Raw genomic sequence first — 24,175 nt, 5'->3', positions numbered from 1 at the left:
TCATTACTTTCATTCTTTGCTTCTAAATCAAATAGATTTACAAAATGACAATAATCACATAAAAATACTAAAGTTTAAGCTAAAACTAAAAAAAAAAGACAAAAAGTCAGAAAAACACCACCGCTACTAAATTCAGAAAAAGAAACCAAAACCAAAAATGTCCCGTCTCCTCTTCCACTTGCTATTTAACTTACTCTCTACACCTTCATACTCTGGGTTAAATTACTCCTTTCGTAAAACCACTCTTTTTTAATATATTTCGGTAACTAAATGTCTTCTAGTTGCTATTTGTTCTATTCAATTATAGATCACCCCCTCCCCCTCTCTCCCTCTTCCTCTATCTCCATATTTTAATCATCTCATTTCAGTTTTAGTTTCCTTCCTTCCTTCCTTACTTACTTGTCGTCATCATCTATATCTATATGCAAGAACTAATCCTATCACCCGATGTAATAATGTTTCAACTATTATTATATAATGCGGAATTTACGCTACAAAGTCCTACAGATCGTCAATTAGTATCATAGGTAAATGACTCAATCGTTTGATATGTTACACCCCCCTAATAATTTCTAAGTGGCTTACCTTAAATCCCCCCATACTATACACTCTTTCTGCCTTTATCTTTTTTGTGAGGTGACTTTTGTTAGGGATTATGTAATATCTTATATAAGCAAGAATTTATGTTCTATACTTCTTAATCTATACGCTTTACTGGAACCATTTGGTTGCAATTATACATTTTAATATGGTTTATCAATCTTTATTAAATACTATTATATTTCTATGTACAAAATGGTATTATTCAAAAGCTATTTATATGATTTATATATGCTAAATTATGTATTACATCCCTTCCTAAAGCGTTAGTTTGAATTATTATCATCCTTTATATTGTCAACACAATAAATGAAATCAAATCAAATCCAAACTCAACCTACCACTTATAATAAGGTCTTACTTTGAAATTCAATGGTTCATTATTTAAAAACATTCTTGGCTTTAAATAATTTTGATCTTTTTCCCATTGTCTTCTTAATTGAGTTTGATTGGTTTTTAAAACCACTTTTAAATGAACCCATGAATGTTTTATAAGTCCAACTCTACCTCTACCTTTCCAATCAGGTCTTTTTCTCCAATCTCCATCACTTCCAACCCATAAACTATCAATATAAAGTGAATCTTCATCAATACCTAATTCTTGTGCTTGTTTAATTCCTCTCTTTAATAAAATTTCTAATTCTGTAGACATCTTTTTTGGATTGAAATGTAATTGATTTATAGCATTTTTAACATTTAATCCTCGAACAAAACGATTCACTTGAGTAGCTTTCTTTAATGATGATTTAATACGATATGATTTTAAATAAATTGATGGTTCTAATAATTCAATTTCTTCTTTATTTAATGAAAGTTTATAAAGTTTATCATTCGAATTATTATTAATGACTTTATTATTTTTATAGAATCCATATTTGGAAACAACTTGATTAAATAATTCTTGTTTTAATGGAGTAATATACTTTTCAATTTTAATTTGAGCTTTATGAGCTTCTTCTAAATAATATTGTTGTAAATCTTTATCTTGTTCAGCTAAACTTAAACTACTTTCTTCAATAGAATCTTTCCCTTCTTCAGATGTTATATCATCTTTTTTCTTTTGTAATTCAAGTTCTTTAATATTAGTTTCTTTAGCTTGAGTTAAATCTCCAAAAATACTATGACTTATAACACTATTACTGAATGATCTATGATTATTGATGAATGATGGATTAGATGTGAGTGACGCCACGATTGAATTCGATCCGGCGAAAGTGGACGAAGATGACCTTATTATAAATCTTCTTCCTAACCCCAACATTATTCAATTATAAATGAATGAATGAACCAAATGTGATGAAGTGAAAGTTGATATTGGTTCGTGTGATATTTGAATATTTTCAATATACACTGTTTAAAATTTTTCGTTTTTCATTCGAACTTTTTATTTGGGGTTAGTGCACGACCTTTTTCTGTAAGACATCAACAACATCCATACAACAGTAATCTACAATCCTAATAATGAAATAAATAAAATGTAATATATGTATATATAAATCATATATAATAGTTAATGATATATATGTAAGTTATTTAGAAAGTATAATGCTTTCCAAATAAAACGAAGAAAAAAAATTAATGCATGTTGTTGTATTATTGTATGTATTTTTGATGGTGATGGTTGTCTGGTTTTCAGTCTGTATTGGTAGGGTTCAACTTCATCTACGTCAACATCACTAGATCACTAGTTCTAACCATTTTGAATAATTTACACTGTATGGACTCCACTCGTCATGTCCCTTCATCCTTACTTGAGTTGATTGTTTAATCATCATAACCAGATAAATTTGGATCTCTTGCTCTAGTAGGTAATGGATAAACAACAGGAATTGGAGCATGATCATCGTAAAGATACTTTCTTCTTAAAGGAGTAGCCAACAATAAGAATGGAGCTGATACTCCTAACAACACTGACCAAAAGAAATGTGGTTTAGTATGAGCATGATATCTGGCCCACTATAAGATTGATTCATGTTAGTATTTTAAATATTCTCTTTCAGTTATCAATTAAAAAGATATGTACTTACTCTTATAGGCTGCTTGAAATATACTGGATAATCTCCCCAAACTTTATCAGACATGATGTATATATGTATGATATTGTATGAATATATTTACTATTAATTTGTACAGTTCAGATATTTGATTTTTTTTCGTTTCTTGTTCTTCCTCAGGTAATCCAATTTGATAATAATTTTAATTGGTTCAATTTGTATGTGACTGCATATAACACATACATAGTATTTTATATTAAGAAAGTGATTAACTATGGGAGATGGATGGATAGATAGATATACTATAATAAAAACAAAAGGTTAAAAAACATACACCGTCTAATACTATATAAGAACTACAAAATAGAAAGGTTCAATCAGATTAAACTTTCTTTTTAATGATTCTTTTAGTTTTCTTGGTTGGAGCAGTTTCTTTTGCTTCAGTTTCAACTCCAGTTGATTCTCCAACCACTTCTTCTTGTTGTTTTCCAGCATCAACAGCAGCTTTAGAAGCAATTTCAGCTTCCTTTTTAAAGAATTCTTCTTTTAATTTATTATCATACCATTCAGCATAATAAAGACCACCTTGTAAAATGAATACACCAATTAATACTAAAACAATTAAAAATTGAGAAGCAGCAATAACATTAATACCAGTACCTGAATCAACATCACCCCATTGACCAGCCACAGCAGAAGCAACACCAACTCTTAAATTGGTTAAATAAACCACAACAGCAACCATATATAAAGCTAAAGTACCATATTCAAAATATTTAGCTTCTTCATTTGGTTTATATAATTTGATGAAACATCCAAGAAATCCTAAACCTAAAACAAAATGAAAGATATAATGAACATAAACTGGAGCAGAACCCCAAGTTTTATAATGATTCAATGAATTTTCAAAGATATCTCCACTAGTATGAGCTAACCATAAAGTTTGTAAATCATAAGGGAAATTAGCATAAATTACCCCTAAAGCAAAGGAAGTGGCACCAATGATTAAACCATTACCAATAGGAACGATATCTTTATAAGCCATTTTCGTTATTGTAGAAGATTGATTAAGAAATATCTAATGACAATTGATTGATATAAAGAGATCAAAAAGAGTTGATTTGCCTTGCTGGTAATTTTTTTTAGAGTTATCTCAATTTTGATGTCTTTTTTTTTTTCAACATTGTCGTTTTTTGTTCCACATTTTTTTTTGCCCTTTGCCTTACAGTTTTTGATAACTGATTGATTACAACATGGAAAGATTAATTGTACTTAGTATATATGGATTAACTCTTGGCAGTGACTGTTTTTATGATCAATATGGAGTAAAGAGGACATGAGTTGATTCATGAGTATGATCTTATGTATCATTATGCCGATTTTCTTGGTTGGAATAAGACTCTAGTTGATATATGTCGTAGAACTGTTATCTATCGGTGAACTACAACGAATGGGTTGATAATTTACACAAAACAAATTTAATTAAAACAGTTGGATTAATTTATTTAGTCAATACTTATTTAATGCTATTTATATAAGTACACCATACCCAAAGCAGGGATAATTGCCACCAAAGATAACTGAAGAATCACAGATAAAGGCATATTTTTAACATTCTTATCATTCAATATTTCAATAAGTTTGAATCTTGCCACGATTAACAGTATGGCAACTGTGTAATTCTCCTGATAACCTGCGTATAGAATTACGAAATCAAGAGCATACGGTACTTTTGACCATAAATCAATTGGTTCATGTAATGTTTTCTCCTCCGTTGTTGTCATCGTATTCAATGGTTTGTTAATTGTAAATATTTGTTCTTTCACTGGAGAAATCCAATTATCTTTATAGTCTGGTAAGATTTAATTGAAATTCGGAATTATATATATATAAAAGAGGCTTTTACTTTTATGTGCCAAAGTACTATATATAGAATGGGGGGATATAAACTCGTGTGAACTTATCTTTTCCTCACTTTCAAATGCGGCTAAAGTCCATATCCATTATATATGTAAATATTTGAATATACAATGAGCTTCATGTATAGATTTACAGGCTGATCGAGTTCAGTCACTTGAAATTGATATTTAAACTTGTAAATAGGAGCAATATGTTTACAAAAAGCCTTTGAAAAAGAAGAATTCGGTGGCTGCGAGGTGCTGGGTTAATTTAAATTAACACAAGCAAATTCATTCCAGTCTAACTTAAAGGCAGTATATGCAAATTAAGTATCTTGTTTGAAATAGAAGGATTCATCATAGAATGATTTTTTACAAAGAGCTTATTCAAAGAACGCAAATGACAAGAAATATAGTTTACGATACAGAAGCAATCAATTTCACCGATCAAGATTGCGTATATATTCTTGTCAACCAAATCATACGAGATACTAAACTATATAATTATCTTTATAATTATTGTATTGAATCAGTTCATGAATCGTATAATATTTTGTGACTAAATTTGCAATAAGACAAGAAATGAAAAGCAACGAATCAGAAATTGATTATGAGTCCTTTCCTCGCTTCGGGGTTTTGTGTAGTTTTTGAAATCGCTGCTTCTTTTATATATCTCTCATTGACCCCAAAAAATGTTATCTACCCTTATTTCTTTTTCATATCAGTTTTGATACAACCATAATGACAAAACATATCGATATAGTTATAGTTGGGGCAGGGATCATTGGATTATCGGCTGCTTACGCCATATTAGAAACCATTGATAATTTGGATTATACCATTCATATCATTGCTGAATATGGACCTCATGATCGTAGCAATCCTGATTTAATCAAATATAAACGGTATACTTCACCTTGGGCAGGAGCTCATTTCCGTCCATTCCCCAGTTTAACAGATCAAGATTATTATGAAAGTAAATTGACAAGATTAACCTATGAGAAATTCAAATTATTAAGCTTAATTAAGGATAGTTCGATTAAATTAGTTAAAGGGATTGAATTTTTTGAAAGAGATGATATTGATGTCAAGAATAAAGGATATTATGAAGATATAGATCAATTCAAAGTATTAGATGAACGAGATTTTCCCAAACATTTACTGAAGGAGGACAATTCTTTGATTAAGATTAATTCTGGTACTAGTTATTTAACTTGGGTTTTAAATGCTCCTCATTATTTACAATATTTATATAAAATCTTAGATAAAAATGATAAAGTAAGATTTATCCAACGGAAATTATCCTGTTTGAATGAAGTCAATGAAATCATTGATAATTATCCAATTATTATCAATTCAAGTGGTAAAGGATTACAATATTTCACGGGTACTTCTAGTTCTAATTATGATGATCAAAGTTATCCAATTCGAGGTCAAACATTATTAATTGATCCACCACAAACATCAACTACCGATTATTATTTAAACCGTACTATAACTCATCAACTGAAAGATGGATTATGGACATTTATAATCCCTAGACCATTAAATGGAGGCATAATTTTAGGAGGTACTAAACAAATTAAAGATGAAGATGAATCAGTTAAACAATCCGATACTCAACAATTGATTAGTAGAGGTAAAGAATTATTTCCTCAATTAATGAAAGTTAATGTCACTACTGGGGAGAAATATTTTGATATTAAGCGGATTAATGTTGGATTTAGACCTGCTAGAATTGGAGGATTTAATAATTCAATTGAATATAAGGATGTTAAAAACAAGAAATTGAATCATGTGTTGAATAATTATGGAGCAGGAGGAATGGGATATGAATTAAGTTATGGAGCTGGAGTTGTTATAAGTGATAATTTAAAGAAATTGATTGAATTTGATAACTTAAATAGTCATTTATAGATCATTAGAAGTTATTACTTGGTAGCATCGTATATATAATTATGTCATCTCATCTCATACAATTAATATATATCTATATATACATAATGGGAAAGTGTTTTATACAGTACCTGAAAATATTGCTGCACCAACCAACCAACCAATCGCCCATCAACCAATCAATCACAACGTGTATGTATGTAGATAATATTTTTATTACTATAGAAACAGTTTAACTGACGATATTTTAATATGATGATGATTTACTAAGGTCCAAGATTTACTATCTATATATATATATCTAGTTGATCAATGGTTATGGTATGTTGTATCCTGGTGCTGTCAAATGTCAGATTTACATAAATATTATAACAATAGCAACTTTAGCGTATATTATAATAGCTAAGAATTAATTAATATGGTAAACTAATTATACGAGATGATAAGATGATGTAAAATACCGAGATGAAATGATAAAATTAACGCTGTATGTGTGTTAAACTTATTCACTATTTAGTGGATGTACTCAATGTTCTCATCCCCCTACGATGTGATGCTATCACTAATTGCGTAAGGCAGAAGAGGGAGGAAGGGACCCCCCACGTGCGCTTTCCTTTCTAGGAATTCAATTTTTAATGCTTAATTTTAAACTTCTACCATTGACGTCCTGCATACACTCAATTTAAAGTTATTATTATTTGAAGGGAAGAAATGGGTGGTGATAGTTTTTACAAACCAACTTCAATTGGGTGTTGTAAATTTCAATTTCAATATATCCCTTTAGCGGTTCTTTTGCTTATTCAATCTAATTGTGTGTCATCCTCAATCTCTGTGGAATACTTTAACTGACTTGAATTGAATTGAATTGAATTGACTTCATTTGTTTGATTGATTGATTCGAATTGTCCTATCTAGTTTGACATTTCCTACCTTCATATCCCATCCCATCTCATCCCATCCAACATCAATCCCATCAATAAATACCAAGGATGAAATTCGGTGAACATTTAAGAAAGGCCCTCATTAAAGATTACAGTTTCTACTATATCTCCTACGATGATTTAAAACATCAATTAAAAAAAGGTTTAAAAGATAATGATTATGAATGGTCTAATGAATTAGAAGAAGAATTTCTTAATTCTTTGGAAGTTGAATTAGATAAAGTCTATTCCTTCACTAAAGTTAAAAACACTGAAGTTAATCGTCGTATTAAAGAATCTGAAAAGTTTGTTTATGAAGTTGTTGATGGTTTACATAAATATCAAGCTGATCCATCATCGGTTAAAAATCCACCTCAAGAACAAGATTTTGAAGAATTAGAAGAAGAAGTTAGTGATATTATTGCTGATGTTCATGATTTAGCTAAATTTACTAGATTAAATTATACTGGATTTCAAAAAATTATTAAAAAACATGATAAAATTACTAAATCTAATTTAAAACCAATTTTTCAAGCTAGATTAAATGCTAAAGCGTTTTATAAAGATAATTATGATAATTTAATTGTTAAATTATCTAAATTATATGATTTAGTTAGAACTAGAGGTAATCCAGTACAAGGTGATTCATCAGCTGGTGGATCTCAACAAAATTTCGTTAGACAAACAACAAAATATTGGGTTCATCCTGATAATATCACTGAATTAAAATTAATTATTTTAAAACATTTACCTGTTTTAGTTTTTAATGCTGATAAAGAATTTGAACCGGAAGATTCTGCCATTACTTCAATTTATTTTGATAATAAAGAAATGGATCTTTATTATGGTAGATTAAGAAAAGATGAAGGGGCAGAAGCTATTAGATTAAGATGGTATGGTGGTATGAAATCAGAACAAATCTTTGTGGAAAGAAAAACTCATCGTGAAGATTGGACTGGTGAAAAATCAGTTAAAGCTAGATTTGGATTAAAAGAAAAGAAAGTTAATTCATTTTTAACTGGTGATTTTACTGCTGAACAAGCTTTTGAAAAAGCAAGAAGAGAAGGTAAAAAATCAGTTCAAGAAATTGATAATTTAGAAAGATTAGCTAAAGAAGTTCAATATCGTATTTTAAAAGAAAAATATAGACCAGTTATGAGATCATTTTATAATAGAACTGCATTTCAATTACCAGGTGATGCCAGAGTTCGTATTTCTTTAGATACTGAATTAAGTATGGTTAGAGAAGATGATTTTGATGGATATGATAGAACTCATGGAAATTGGAGAAGAATGGATATTGGAGTTGATTATCCATTTAGTCAATTACCTGAAAAAGATATTTGTCGTTTCCCATATGCTGTTTTAGAAGTTAAATTACAAACTCAATTAGGTCAAGAACCACCAGTTTGGATTAGAGAATTAATTCAATCCCATTTAGTTGAAGCTGTACCTAAATTTTCTAAATTTATTCATGGTGGTGCTTCATTATTAACTGATTTTGTTGATCTTTTACCATTTTGGCATACTCAAATGGATGTTGATATTAGAAAACCAAAACTTCAACAAGAATATGGTATTCAAAGACAATTACATCCTCATCATCATATTTTAAATGGTACTTCAACATCAGGAGGAGAATTTGATGAAGAAGAATTAACTGGATCATCATATACTGGAGTTCATTTTTCCAATGATATTAATCCATTAGAAGAAGATTTAGAAGAAACTACCCCATTATTATTACCAAATACTTATACTAATAGAACTGGTGATTCACCTGTGGTTACATTCTTTTATCATTTATATGGGAAATTTTTATATTATTTTAATGATGATAGAACTTTTACAGTTAAACCAGGTATAAATTTTGATTTAAATACTACATTTAAAGATAAATTACCAAAAGGTAAAACTATTGCTATTCCAATTAGAATTGAACCTAAAGTTTATTTTGCTAATGAAAGAACGTTTTTAAGTTGGTTATCAATTGGTATGATTTTAGGTGCTACTGCTACTGCATTATTAAATTATGGTACCAGATCAAGTTTAACTGCTTCGATTGGATTTTTCATTACTGCTTTATTCACATTAACTTATTCTACTTATAGATATCTTTGGAGAGTGGTTATGATTAGAGAAAAGAATGCGGTTCAATATGCTGATAAATTTGGACCAAATATGATATCATTATTCATATTTTTAGCAACATTTACCACTTTCCTTTTTAAATTCTTAGAAAATTAATGAATCAAATCAAATCAAATTTCTTTCGTTGTTACTTTCTTTTTTATTTCATTACTCATTAATATTACCTTTTAAAAAAAAAACTCTTTCCACTTATCATACTTTTATATAACATACATACATATTTATGTCTTATCTTTTACACTTTTTACACTATGTTAATTAAAAATGAAAATGAAAATATATAATATCAAATAATATATCGTACTAATGTGATGCAATTGAGTTATTAAAATAAAGTAAAATAAAATAAAAATACTCCATTGTAATAGGCTACAGGAGGGATATGTACGTACTGATTGGATTCATGAGGGTTTTCCGATATTAGGAGAATGGCTTAATAGTTATATACAGGAGAAGTCAGAGCTCATCCCATTTGGGTTGAAGTTACGGATGTCGTAATAATAGTATGAGTAAATGTCTGATGTCTTGTTCCATTTTGTTGAGTTTTAAAACCAAAGATGAAGACGACATTTTTATCTCTATATTATCAGATTAATATTTTTAAAACCTTATTAGTGTATGATACGAATTATAATTTAGTTAACGTTGTAGATTATATTTGTAGTTGGATTGATCTTGGCTCGCCATTCGCTTGTAACTGATGATCTTGTGCCTTTCATGTACGTGAGGAACTCTATTTAAGCTATGACTATTATATATAGCCAAGTTCCATAGTATATGCTAGTATGAAAAATGATCTACGGTATGTCATTTCATATACAGTTCCACTCAATTTCTATTTCTCATAGTACAGCGGTTATTTTTTGGAGAGATCAAAAAGATAAAAGTTTCTTTCTTTATTTTTTTTTTTTTTTTTGGGATTTTAATACGAAAAAACGGCCGCTAATTTTTGTTGTCTTTTTGATGAATTAGAAGTTATTCATTCATCAAGTACAGTGAAACACCTTGGATTAGTACTGGGTCCTGCTTTGCCACATCGGACCACTTGGAATAAGGACACTTATCTTGTTCGCTTCGCTTCCATTGTTCGTTGTTACCGTCCCCATTGATTGATTGATTGTCTGTCTGTCTGTGGGTGTTTTTTTTTTGGACTGTCTGACATATCCTTTTTATATATAACTCTGTTCCATTTTCCTTTCCTTGTTCTTTCTACTGTTTTCTTCATTTCTGCATTAATCTTAAAGATTTCATCTCTTTAGTCATATCTATATATTCATTCTCCAAATCATAACTTATCATAGATTTTATCATGTCAACTACCACTACAACTAATACTACCACTTCAACTATCAAATCGATATCTCAACTTTCAAACCCTACCATCTTACCTATTGAAGGTTATACTAAACCAATTGCATTCACTACCAATATCCTCATCGTAGGTGGTTCCTATTCAGGTTTAAGTTGTTTAAAAAGTTTAAAAAATCATTTCAAACATCGATGTTCCCTTCCTCAATATTCAAAAGTATTATTATCTCCTGATGATGATGAAATAGGTCAAACTCAAACTAATTATCCTCCTAAGAGAGTATCAATCACGTTAATCGAACCAAAATCAGGTCTCTTAAATGTGATTGGTATCCCTCAATCTATTGTTGATCCAAAATTCGCTGAATCTCAATATCTTAATTATGATAATCTTAAAGGTTTAAAATTTGATAAAATCATATCTCAAGATCTACAAATCATAAATCAATTCCATTCAAGATTAAATAAACGAAACTCAAATAGTATCGCAAGTAATAGTACTGCATCTGATGATATTGAATACGATGAAACTTATAGTATCGAAGATGATATTGATGGAGTTGGTAATTTACAATTTGGATTTGAAATTAATTTCATTCATGGTAAAGTCACTTATTTAGATGATAACAAGGCTCAATATTCATTAACCACTACTGATTCAAACTCATCAGATTTACCTGAAAAAGCAATGATTGATTTTGATTATGTTATCTTGGCAACTGGTAAAGATAGATCTTGGCCTACAACTCCATTGGCTTATATTCCATCATATTTCATTAATGAAATGATTCAATCTTATACTCAAATTGAAAATCATAATATCATATCAATCATTGGTGCTGGTGCAGTTGGAATTGAATTAGCAAGTGATATTAAACGCAAATTCCCCCTTAAGACCGTCAATTTAATTCATCCTCATGAAAATTTCCCTCCTGAACCGTTAAGTTTAGAATTTAAACAAAAAGTGAAAGAAACTCTTATTAAATCAAAGGTGAATCTCATTTTAAATACCAGAATCAAAGAAGAATCATCCAATGGAGATTTAATCACTTCTGAAAATAAAATCATTCATTCAAATTTAAATTATTGGTGTAATAGTCATAAATCAAATATTGAAATCCTTTCCACTCCATTATTAAAACAATTCAAAACTGCTCAAAATAATCTTTTAATCAATGATTATTTACAATTATCAAACACCATCACCAATCACACCATTGAGAATTTCTTCGTCATTGGTGATCTTATTGAAAAACCCATTATAAAATCAGCAGGTTGGGCCGCATATACTGGAAGACAAATTGCTAATAATCTTGTTAGTTATCTCCTTGATCTGAAATTCATTGAACCATTCCCTGATGTTAGTTTAATGCCAAGAGGAATGGTTATTTTAGGAGGGGATGGGAATCTTGTTAGTGAATTAAGTGGAGTGGTTGAATTAAATAATGCAAGTTATGTGGAAGAGTATAAAGATTATTGTTTTGGTAAGATTAAAGCCACGCTTGATGTTTAATTGAAGGATTTGATAATTTTTCGCAACCATATAGACTTTGGTTATATAGATTAGGTTTCTCCATAAATACATAACTATTTATTTAATTCAGATAACTAATAGATATATATATATATATATATATCTACTTATAATATCTCACCATGATAATTTTGCAACAATACTGCTAGGATACTTTCTCAAAAATAATTTCCTACATTCATCATATACAAACACCACCAATCCAAATCCAAGAGCAATGAAATAATATTCAACTGGAACTTGAGCTGTACCCATTGCATTTTGAATAGCAGGGATATAATTAATGAAAAACGTTATACCAACTGCAATCGGCATGACAATGAATAATTTCTTATTCTTCATGGGAGAGTGTTGGAAAATACTGAGATATCGAGTTCTCATACATAATAAATTGAATAATTGCATGAATACCAAATTAATAAAATAAATCGAAGATGAAACATTGATATCTTCTTGGATTGTTGATGATAAGGTTTCATAACTTCCATATGATAATGAAAAGTCACTAAAACTGTATCCTTTTCTTTTTAAATTTAAGAATGATACTAACATTGAAGTGAAAGCGTAGAAAGTTCCAATTATGAAATATGAATGTAATAATAATTTAAAATCAACTAATCTTTCCTTAGTGATACTTCTTGGTTTCTTGGATAATAAATTCCTTTCGTTTGATTCGTAAGCTAATATCATAGCTCCAATACAATCAGTACAACAACAAATTATAATCATAAGAAATGATGATAACATTTGTGGCATTCCGAATATCACATTCAATAATACAGGCCATAATTCAGCATAGGTACCAGCGGGTAATAAATACCCCACTGTCTTTCTAAGGTTTTCAAATACTAATCTACCAAATTTTAAAGCTTCGATTATAGCATTGAATAAATCATCATCATTTTCCGTATCCATCAAAATCAAATCAGCTGCTTCTTTCGCAATATCACTGGCATTCATGATGGAAATACCAACATCCGCTTGTTTCAATGAAGGAGCATCATTGATTCCATCCCCTGTCATACCAATCACTTGTTTATATTTTTGAAATTGTTTAATGATTAATAATTTCTGTTCTGGTGTGGTACGAGTGAATACTAATTCATTATATGTGATCAAATTCTCCCATTGAGCTTCATCTAATTTATTCAAATCTGGTCCAGTGATACTGATGGCATTTTCACATTCATCATCTAAATCCTTTTCATCATGATAATAAGTTAAATCTTCATATTTATCAATATGTTTATCATTAGTGATGATTCCACATTGTTTGGCAATTGATAATCCGGTAGCTTCGAAATCTCCTGTGATCATGATTATCTTTATACCTGCTGTTCTTAATTTTTGAATCACGGATTCAATACCCCTTCTAGGTGGATCTTCAATAGCTATCATTCCAATTAAGATCAAATCTGTTTGAATCAATTGTTTGATTTCTTTAGCAGCTTCAAGCTTTAAATTGAAATCAATAGTAGATTTCTTAGGGATTAATTTTGAACAACACATAATCACTCTCTTACCATCATTAGCCCATCTTAATTGAAGTGATTGAACTTGTTGTTTCAAATCTGGAGTCAATTCAACTAAGGTGGAATTAGTCTGCATCATATAATTACAACTTTCCAATAAGATATCTGGAGCACCCTTTACCATAACTAAATATTCATCATCATATCCCACACAATCAGTATTGAAACCAATATCAGACCAATGTTCTTGTTGGAATGATTCAACCACTGAAATCATATACTTATCTTTTGAATTGAAGGGAATTTCGAATTTTTTTAACCATCTATTCTTAATATCTTCTACATTAGCTTTAGATGCTGCAAACTTTAATACGGCTCTATCTGTTGCATTACCACCAACTGAAACATCATTGACTATATTGGATTCATTACAAATGGTGGAAATAGTAAGCAATTGGTTATGTTGGGCAATTGAAATATCATAGTCGTCAATTTCGGTATCTTGTTCTAATGCATTGTTAACATTGGTAACCACCATATTATTCTTAGTTAATGTACCAGTCTTATCAAAACATAACACACTGACTGAACCTAATGTTTCAACCACGGATAATGATTTACATAAGATATTATTCTTTCTCATTTCGTTAGCTGTGATTAATAAACAAGTAGTCAAAGCAATTGGTAAACCTTCTGGAATGAAAGCCACTGCAACTGAAACCAAATCAACAATTAAAGTAGGGACATTAATCCATCCAGGATAAGAATGGCGTAACCAAGAAGCCCAAAGGATAATAACTAATACCATCAAAGTAATAATAATCAATGATACTAAACCGACAAATCTAATTATTTCAAATTGTAATGGAGTTAAACCTTTCTTTGGTTTCGAAGTCATTTTAGCAATAGATCCAAATATAGTCTCATCACCAATAGAAACCACGATCCCTTTACCACTACCATTAATAACAAAAGTACCTTGCATGGCGATACATCCACTTTCTAAATAATTTGATTTTGGAGGATCACTGAAGGATGTGGCTGGAATTGGTCTTGATTCTCCAGTTAAGATTGATCTATCAAAGGCTAAATCGGGTGAACATTCTATAATTCTAATATCAGCAGGAATTTTGGAACCAAGATTGAATTTAACCAAATCTCCTGGAACTAAAGTCTTTGAATCAACGTTTAAAGGTTGACTGTCTCTAATAACGGTAGTTTTAGTAGGAATCATATTATGAATAGAATCCATAACTCTTGAACTGGAAAAATCTTGAAAGAAATTGAATATAGCTTGCAATAAGAAAATCACCAATAAGATTATTCCAAGTACTAAGTTAGAAATAGCCGGTGGTTGACCTAATGGTTTCCAACAAATGATACACAATATACCACCAACTAATAATAATGCTCCAAATCCACCAAAGAAGTACATGAATAATTTCTTCAACAATCCTGAAGGAGGTTTTGATTGAACATTGACACCATATTTTTTCAAATTTGCATCATGTTGAAATGGACTCAATCCATTAATCAAACTGGTGGTGAATCTAGCAACGATGGTTTCAATATTATCAACGTTATAAGTGTAAGTTGAAAACTTTGTGTTTTGAGATTCAAGTTTAGTATCATTTTCAAGATCATTATCAATCTTGTGCGATACAGTCTTGAATAAGGTTGGTAATACAACTTCAGGTTTCACCTTTTCTTTGATAGTATAAATATCACCACTATCTTTTCTATGAATAGAAAGTCTTCTTTTTCTTCTAGAACCTCTAACTTTGGTTCTACCTCTTTCTAATTCATCATCATCAAATCTAATGTTTTCTTCAATACTAATAGCAGTAGAAGCATCGTCTTCATGTTTAGCAATAGTTGAGTTTGTATAAGTTGAATCCATTTTAAGAGTTAGTTGGATCTATAAATTTTTTTGATTATAGATAGCTTTTAGAGTTATAATGAACAAGTGTATATAAAAATGAGTAGGAAATGATAAATATTTATACTTGACTTAACTAATCTTATTTGTAGTTTGTTATATTTTCACAGTTCAAGACGTGGCTCTATACTTCTTAGCAGATTCGAATATAGCTAACGTTTACAATATTTAAACTTTTTCAATGGTTAAAAGGAGATGTACAAGTTATAAGGAAATTCAAAATCATAATTAGAAAAGTTGCACCCAAATAGATAATTAACGAGCTTGAGGGAATTTATTTCATTGCTAATGATAAATTATTTACTAATTTGGGAAACATGTTTATATGCATTGCCTCGTCCCCCACCAAAAGGAAACATACGAAGATGTTACTAGCTGCAGTGAAACTTCTACACACGAACACAGAATTCAAAACCCAAAGCATTAAACTACAAGTAGACTCTTCTTTCCTATTAAGAGGTATTTTATTTTAAAGTTCTTCTGTATGTTGATATTTCAACCATCCAATCCCATTTAAGATTGCAAAAAAAAGTGCTCAAATTACACAAAGTCAAAATTGTCACTTTCACTTTAAGTTCCCCTTTCACTGGTAGTTTGAATTTATATATAATTAAAGAATAGAAGTAACAAAGAGAGAATATTGCCACATTTTTAGTACTTATGACATCAGAGATCAGAAGAGGGGGGGGAGGGTGTTGTTCTTCATAGATTTTATGTTTCTGTTCTAAATAAGGCTGAGGAAAATTTTGCGCGTTTGGGATTTTAGTTTCAGCTAGTTTAGCAAATTTGGTTTGCGGTATTTATTTATAATTTAATTTGAAAATCGATTTCAAGGTTTTACCAATTTCCTTCGAGTTTAGTTGTTTATAATGCTTATAGTATGTAAGGGTTTAAGACTATAATGTAGCTTAGGCTGAATGAGAATACAGGGGTGGACGATTGCTGAATTTAAAGAACTAGATTCGCAAAGATTTTGACACAAACTCAATTACATATACAATTTCTAACTACCTTTTTAAATCAAACTTACTTTGTCTAAAATTTTATTTTAGGTTCGAAAGGACTAGTTCAGTACTCAAATCAATAATTACTTTTATTAATTAGTTTATTTATTAATGTCTTATAAAAACAACTTTTAGCTATCTATTTATGCGTATACTTACATTAGTCAGTCTATTTTACATTCATTACCTAGTATAAATATACATATTACCACCTAAAGTAACTGGCTGTGATAAACTCCAATTGATATAAAACATAAACTAACTACTATTAGAATATTATAACTTAAATCCCACATCTTACTACCTAAACTTGATTTATCTTTCCAAATCTTTCGATGCCACGTATTATGAATTCCTTGCACACTTAACATCAAAGCACCACCACCTGTTATATAGATAGTTACTGTCAGGTTCTGCGTATAGTATGGTATGATCTGAAGTAGTATTGCTACGAAAGTAACAGCATGTTTAGGATCCATTACTACTAACTATAACTATTACTATACATGTACATCATCAACAATTTAATAGTCTTGTGATCGCTACCAGATATCTCCTTCAAAATAAAGTGGTCGTGTACCAACTCATAAATTTGATGGGATCTCCATTTAAAAAATTTGTACTATCAAAGCAGAGATGAAAAAAAATTTTAATTAATAATATCCACAATTCATTATTTTCATTTTCTTTTACTTCTTCTCTTCTTCTCTCTTCTCCTCTCCTCTTTTCTAAAAAGCAAGAATAAGGTTGGCCAATTGGTTAAAAGTATTGTTGGATTTTAGAAAAGAGGTAGTTCGGTAAAAGTAACTGTATACAAAATAGATAAGCTAATTTATAAAACAAATTCAAAATGGAATCATATCAAACTGACTTTTTAAACACTGCTTTAGAATCTCAAGCTTTAAAATTCGGATCTTTCACTTTAAAATCAGGTCGTCAATCTCCTTATTTCTTCAACTTGGGTTACTTTAGTACTGGTAAATTATTATCAACTTTAGCTTCTTCATACGCTAAAGCTATTATCAAATCTGAACTTAAATTTGATATTCTTTTTGGTCCAGCTTATAAGGGTATTCCATTAGTTGCCATTACTGCTGCCAAATTAGCTGAATTAGATCCAGAAAATTACGGTGATATCGGTTATGCTTTCAATAGAAAGGAAAAGAAAGATCATGGTGAAGGTGGTTCAATTGTAGGTGCTGAATTAAAAGGTAAAAAAATCTTAATCATTGATGATGTTATTACAGCTGGTACTGCCATCAATGAAGCCTTTCAAATCATTCAAGGTGAAAATGGTATTGTTGCTGGATGTATTATTGCCTTAGATAGACAAGAAACTACTGCTGATTCAGATAAATCTGCTACTCAAGCTGTTTCTGAAAAATATGATGTTCCAGTTATTGCCATTGTTACTTTAAATGATATCATTAATATTTTACAAGGTAAGATTGCTCCAGAAGAAATCAAATCTATGGAAGCTTACAGAGCTAACTATTCTCCAAAGAACTAAAAATATTCTCTTTTGATTAAAAAATGTTATATATATTAGCTTATATACGTATAAATACAGTTGTTTTTATCTTTTCTTTATAAAAGTTTAAAAATAGTGATCGTATGCAATTGATTGAAATCATAAATTAGAATTGAAATAGGCGAGGTAAATTTTCTATCCCCTAATCTTCATAACTTTCTTCTTTTGTTGTTTAGGAGGTACAGGAGCTTTTATTTGAGGTTGTTCTGGTAATTCAGGTTCTGGATCGTAAATTGATTGAGTCATAGGATGTTTTAAAGTATAATATGAATGGATTGGAACGATGGTATTCATTCTAAGACCTTTAACTTGAGGAAGTTCTTCTGGTACATAACCTTGGAAATCTGATGGAACAGCAATACCACTCTTAGTACCAACACTATCTAAAGTAGTTGGATGATCTTCTAAATATTGAGCAATATCATTTAATAATTTTCTTTTATTATTATATCTTGGATTAATTAAACTAACACCATCAGTATCTTTTAACATTACTCTTACTCTACCAGGATTACCAAAATCTTGAGGATGAGATTTATCTAATTCCAATATAGCAGGTAAACCAAAGAAACGACATGCATCAGATACGGTTTTGGCCAAAGGATTTTCAACAGCTCTATCTGTAGAAACTCTTCTACCTTCAGCATGAGATCTATTTAAATCAAAATAACATGGATATACAATTTGAAATTTCTTGATTTGATCTCTTTCTTCTTTACTTAATTTATTAGTATCCAACACATCTTTATCAGTGGCACTATTTTTAGATCCTGAAGATGATACAGGTGCAGGTGGTACCATATTATTATTTATAGGTAAAGGAGGAAATAAAGGTGGTTCTTGATCTTGTGACCTAGTAATTACTGGTTCTGGTCTTAATGGTGCAATAGGTGTCTTTAAGTTTGGATCGAATTTAGTGATATCTAAATCCATATTATCGATATCGTCATCATCGATCTCTTCCAACTGAGGTTTCCTAGACATGACTGAACAACGATTTGTATAGTATGATATGTACAATGAAATGGTATATTTATTCAATCTTTTGATATATATATTCAACAACTCCAGTCAAAAGATCAAAGAAAAAAATAAAAAAAAAGAAATTGATGAAAAAAGCACATGACCTGAAACCATGTGACGCGACGCTACCAGTTTAGATAAAGATTGTCGGTTTTGTCGCAAAACAATTTAAAAATGTCAATTTTTTATTAATTTAATGTCCGTAATAGGGATCCACAGTTTTTTTTGTCTGCGCAACTGACAAAAACGAAAAAGTGTCAGATTAAAAGAAAGAAAAATTAATATAAGATGTATGGGATTTGAAATTAATTATTAAACTGTGGATTTTGAAATTATAAAGAGGAAATGGAGTCTGTATTCAAGATGAATATGGATGATATTCTGTCCACTACTCCTAAGATATTGAAGGATTGTTTGGATGCGTTTGAAAGTCCAAGATTCAACAACCATATCCCTCCTTCTCCATCAAGTTCATACGGTTCTTCCTCCGCTAAGTTAGATCGTTCATCATTCAATAATCATCCTGATATTCAATATTTTCAACAGGTTAAAGCTAAGAATCATTATAGTTATCATAAATCTAAAATCAATAAACAGAATCAATCGATAGATAATATTCATTCGAAAATGACGGTATTTGACCCTTATAATCCGGAATTCCTTATAACGAGATTAAAGACTTTTAATGTTATGAATTGGAGAGTTCCTGAATTAACTCATAGACCATTTGAAGAAAGAATCAATGAGTTAAACTGTGCTAGAAATGGTTGGAAATGTGTATCGTTTTCATTAACTAATAATGTCAAGAATCAGTTAATGTGTACTTCATGTAGTCAACAAGTAATCTTAAAGTTCAGTGATAATATACCGATATCATCAACAACAGGATCTGTATTTTCATCATCAGACTATCAATATGATATCATCAATGATGATTTATTATTCAGTGCTCAACAAGATGAGTTGAATGAAGCTTTACATGATAAATACTGGATTCAAATCAAAACAGAAGCTCATTCTAAAAATTGTTCATGGAGAAACTTTGAAACTCCTTTAGAAGGAGTTTATTATCCTAGACCATATATAAATCATAGTGACGAATTACTCATACGAGATTATCTTAAAATCCTTCATAATCTAATCAATAACTCAATAACGTTGAATGAATATGCTGATAATATAAGCATTGCATCTAATGAAGATGATGATGTTCATTTTAAACAATTTATAAAAGTATCGAATGAATGGTTAGTATCACGATACTTTCAAGATAATAAAGAAAACTTATCCATACTATTGGATTATACTCCAAGTTGGTATTACAAATTAGCCATGTTAGGATGGTCATTAAATGTTCAATCATTTTCTCATGATTTGATTTTATTATTAATCTGTAATAAATGTAATCAAAGAGTATTTTTAAATTCCACTAGTCATAATCCAATATCAAACGTTTCACAAAGTCCAGACTTACAATTATCAAATTCAAAAATACTTACACCATGTAATTATCCCATCACTTCAAATATAACTCATGATGAAACTCAATTCGATGAAGTTGAAGAATCGATAGATCCAGAAAAATTCAACCCATTCACAGAACATAAACCTTGGTGTTGTAATATCCATAATGTAACCACTTCAGATCCAACCATGCATACGAAAACTTTTCAATATTTGATGGAGATGATGATCAACTCATCCAATAATATTGGTCCTAATGGTGATTATGTGATATTTGATGGTAATAAAATGCATTTAGATGATGATAGTTTAGATACGACAACTCCAACTAAAAGGAAAACAAATTTTGATATTAATGAAGGTTTAGAAAGATTAAATAAATTAAGAAAATTATATTTAATCGAGGAATAATAAAGGTTATTTTTTTAAAGGGCACAATTTAAATAATGGGTATAAAATATTTGTATTAATATTAATAAAAAATTATTTGAAAAGAAAATATATAATCGTAAGAAATTTACTTTATGGTTAAACATAAAGATAAGCAACCAATAAATGTAATCATAACATAACATTAAAATATGATGAAAGTTAAAGGAATTAATCATTAATTATCTTTGTGAAATGGTTCACTGAAATCTAAAATTTCAATAAAAATGTCATTCTCATCATCTTCAGCAAATCTTTGTACAGCAGCAACACATCTCTTATAATCAATTCTAACTTGCCAAATATTAACTGTAGTATCATTTAATAATTGTCGTGTACATTTACCATCTTTGACATTCCATAATTTCAACATTCTATCACTTCCACTAACAACTCTAAATCCATCATGTTCAAAACAAGTTATGGCAGTAGTGTGTCCTTTTAATTTATTTAATGTTTCTCCAGTGACAGGATCCCAAATTCTTAATGTGGTATCTGCAGCGGCAGACACCAATATTCCATCTTTAAGGTTCAATAATCCTACTAATGATGAATGTCCTTCTAATGTTTTCAATAATTTCCCAGTCTCAAAATTCCAAACATTAATATTTGAATCAACTGAACTTGAAAAACAGGTTTTGGTATCAAACACCATAGCAATGGAATAAACTCTACTCAGGTGACCTATTAAAGTATGTTTACATTCACCCTTTTTCATTAAATCCCAAACTCTAACTGTAGAGTCATAAGAACCAGAAATTATAATATTTCCAAATCCTGAAACAGTACGAACAGAATCGGTATGACCAGATAAAACTGCAATCAAATATGGATTATCAAGTTCATTACTATCAAATATTCTTCCTTCTTCATTAGTATCGTCAGTGTCTTCATCATCTTCACTAGCAATAGGTAATTTCCAAACATTGATATTGTGATCTCTTGATCCAGTTACTAATAAAGGAAATTCTGGGAAAATTATATCATCACCATTCACATCTTTTCCGATAACAGTTGGATGAATGATATCTAAACATCTAATAGTTGAAGTATGACCCCTGAATACATGAGTACATTTACCAGTTTTAATATTCCAAATTCTGACTGTTCTATCAGTGGAACCAGTTACCAAAGTATTACCAGTATACTTTAATGCCCAGACTCCACCTTCATGACCTTCTAAAACTCGTATTAACTCACCAGTCTTTGTACTATAAATGCTGATAAATTTATCATCAACACCAGTAATAATCTTATCATCATCATGTTGTAAACAAGTTACAACTTTACTACCTTGACCAGCAACCGGAATACTGATTCTTTTTGGAGGATAAGTTGGATCCATCCATCTTTGCAATATTATATATCTCTTTTTATATAATATTTGTGCAGCATTTATGTCAACACCACTGGTTCTACTACCCCATTCTTTCGTTAATTGTTCAGAGTTAGCCAACTCTTCATGAATTATTTTATCATCAGTTATAAATTTATCTCTTTTAAGTAAATCTATCCATATGGAACTATTATTAATAATTTGAGACCAACTTTTACAAACTCTTGACATTGATAATAAGGTTTTATGATCCAAATTTGATAAAATATTTAAAGTTAGTTCCACAGGGAAATTACTTATCAAATCTCTTTTCAAAGATTTATAGATAAGACCATCAAATGAACTTAATGATGATCTATTAATATTTTGTAATAATCGATATACTAAATGATTCTGATTTCTATCCACTAAATAACCAGATAATTTGACGATAGTATTGATAAGATCACCTTGATTAGTTGGTAATTGTAAGAGATGATTCTCTATGGTATCATAAGAGGTAGGAAGTTTAGTTTCACTGGATTGAACTGGGGATGCACTTGGGGATGGTAAAGGTAACTGTTGAGGTTGCTCTTCTTCTTCTTCTGGTTCAAAATCAGATACTGGGGTATGACTAGGAGAATTCATTACATTAGGTGTACGAGGTAACTGACCAGTCAAAGCATGATCGGATGGTTGACGTATCATTTCGCGGGGAATATTCACTAAGGTAGTTTGATCTGGATGATTATGGAAAGGGTTAGAGTTAACTATTTCCCCAATAGTTGAAGCTGTTAGTCTTCTTTTTGGAGGATGAGCCAAGCTATTTTCCCTTGAAGCGGCTGAAATCGTAGTTGAAAGAAATCCACTTTGAGCTGACACTTGACTATTACAGTCATTATCTGATATTAACATTTCATCACCAGAATCAGTACTTTCTTTATCGTATACGTCATTAGTGGGAGATAAGTCTTGTGGAGCCCTTATCCGCTTTCTATTTTCTCTTGAGTTTGGGGGGTCGTTAGACTCTATAGATAGACGCTGATACTGATTTTGTAACCATGAATCAGATAACTTCCCGTTTGGATTAAACAACTTATAATCAAACTTTGCTTCTTCCTCTCTTATAGGGAACTGATGTGGTTGATTGTTTGACATGATTTCAACTGTTTACTATAGTTATATGATAATACCTCTTGAGGGGAATATACTATATTACCCGTAGAAATCGATAGCCTAAAAATGTATTGAACTTAAATGATCAAAACTATATTCTTGATCTTGATTGATATTCACCAGATAGTAATGTGTATAAACAGTGTTGATTGGGATCTTCTTAAATTTAAAGGCGTTGTGGTGCTATCTTAATTCACAACTAATTAAACAAGGAGACTGAAACAGCTGCTAAATAAGACCACTAAACTGGAAAAATGAAGGGTTGATAGATGTAAAAGAGTTTTCACCACTCCTATAACCTATTATAACCGGCAACTATTGATCTAGTGATGTTACACTAGTTCTAACGTATGAACGTGTGGATTATTTTGTAAGGGACCCCTTTGACTAATTTGGGTTAAATTGTTGTTGATAAAACGAAAACGACGTTCACCACACAAAACTACAATTTTTTTTTTCTTTTCTTTTTTTTTTTTTTTTTTGATTTTTTCCGTTTTCTGAAGCATGAGGGAATTTGCAGG

General features: G+C 30.1%; 10 protein-coding genes across 10 annotated transcripts; 5 read left to right on the top strand and 5 right to left on the bottom strand. All coding sequences in view use genetic code 12, as the record gives it.

The window, feature by feature from the left end:
• Positions 1–937: 937 nt before the first annotated feature.
• On the bottom strand, positions 938–1,861 carry DFJ63DRAFT_332676 (mitochondrial 54S ribosomal protein uL22m; the record flags this gene model as incomplete). Its single annotated transcript, XM_064907718.1, has 1 exon — positions 938–1,861. One exon carries the CDS (start codon positions 1,859–1,861, stop codon positions 938–940), a length of 924 nt encoding a protein of 307 aa, XP_064764520.1.
• A 1,115-nt stretch (positions 1,862–2,976) lies between these two features.
• On the bottom strand, positions 2,977–3,639 carry CSH3 (Csh3p; the record flags this gene model as incomplete). Its single annotated transcript, XM_064905581.1, has 1 exon — positions 2,977–3,639. The coding sequence occupies one exon, from the start codon at positions 3,637–3,639 to the stop codon at positions 2,977–2,979; it is 663 nt and encodes a 220-aa protein (XP_064764519.1).
• A 1,166-nt stretch (positions 3,640–4,805) lies between these two features.
• Positions 4,806–6,893, top strand: DAO2 (Dao2p). Its single transcript, XM_064903600.1, has one exon. It carries the CDS (start codon positions 5,234–5,236, stop codon positions 6,407–6,409), a length of 1,176 nt encoding a protein of 391 aa, XP_064764518.1. The 5' UTR covers positions 4,806–5,233; the 3' UTR covers positions 6,410–6,893.
• Positions 6,894–9,903, top strand: VTC4 (Vtc4p). The gene has a single exon (XM_064903591.1). It carries the CDS (start codon positions 7,378–7,380, stop codon positions 9,553–9,555), a length of 2,178 nt encoding a protein of 725 aa, XP_064764517.1. The 5' UTR covers positions 6,894–7,377; the 3' UTR covers positions 9,556–9,903.
• A 451-nt stretch (positions 9,904–10,354) lies between these two features.
• Positions 10,355–12,405, top strand: DFJ63DRAFT_316469 (uncharacterized protein). Its single transcript, XM_064906694.1, has one exon. The coding sequence runs from the start codon at positions 10,769–10,771 to the stop codon at positions 12,278–12,280; it is 1,512 nt and encodes a 503-aa protein (XP_064764516.1). The 5' UTR covers positions 10,355–10,768; the 3' UTR covers positions 12,281–12,405.
• DFJ63DRAFT_15314 (cation-translocating P-type ATPase) lies at positions 12,350–15,771 on the bottom strand. Its single transcript, XM_064903583.1, has one exon. It carries the CDS (start codon positions 15,671–15,673, stop codon positions 12,419–12,421), a length of 3,255 nt encoding a protein of 1,084 aa, XP_064764515.1. The 5' UTR covers positions 15,674–15,771; the 3' UTR covers positions 12,350–12,418.
• Positions 15,772–17,380: 1,609 nt separating this feature from the next.
• Positions 17,381–18,304, top strand: URA5 (orotate phosphoribosyltransferase). Its single transcript, XM_064903577.1, has one exon. The coding sequence runs from the start codon at positions 17,567–17,569 to the stop codon at positions 18,224–18,226; it is 660 nt and encodes a 219-aa protein (XP_064764514.1). The 5' UTR covers positions 17,381–17,566; the 3' UTR covers positions 18,227–18,304.
• SEC65 (RNA-binding signal recognition particle subunit) lies at positions 18,305–19,423 on the bottom strand. The gene has a single exon (XM_064903576.1). The coding sequence runs from the start codon at positions 19,229–19,231 to the stop codon at positions 18,383–18,385; it is 849 nt and encodes a 282-aa protein (XP_064764513.1). The 5' UTR covers positions 19,232–19,423; the 3' UTR covers positions 18,305–18,382.
• Positions 19,424–19,633: 210 nt separating this feature from the next.
• Positions 19,634–21,145, top strand: DFJ63DRAFT_332667 (uncharacterized protein; the record flags this gene model as incomplete). Its single annotated transcript, XM_064907717.1, has 1 exon — positions 19,634–21,145. One exon carries the CDS (start codon positions 19,634–19,636, stop codon positions 21,143–21,145), a length of 1,512 nt encoding a protein of 503 aa, XP_064764512.1.
• Positions 21,146–21,186: 41 nt separating this feature from the next.
• CDC4 (SCF ubiquitin ligase complex subunit) lies at positions 21,187–24,129 on the bottom strand. Its single transcript, XM_064905408.1, has one exon. The coding sequence runs from the start codon at positions 23,634–23,636 to the stop codon at positions 21,342–21,344; it is 2,295 nt and encodes a 764-aa protein (XP_064764511.1). The 5' UTR covers positions 23,637–24,129; the 3' UTR covers positions 21,187–21,341.
• Positions 24,130–24,175: the final 46 nt, after the last annotated feature.

The sequence above is a fragment of the Scheffersomyces coipomensis genome (assembly GCF_036884675.1).
Source record: "Scheffersomyces coipomensis strain NRRL Y-17651 chromosome Unknown DFJ63scaffold_1, whole genome shotgun sequence".
Taxonomy (NCBI): Eukaryota; Fungi; Ascomycota; class Pichiomycetes; order Serinales; family Debaryomycetaceae; genus Scheffersomyces; species Scheffersomyces coipomensis.
Note: the sequence above shows the minus strand (reverse complement) of the source record. Positions and strands in the feature narration are given on the sequence as shown.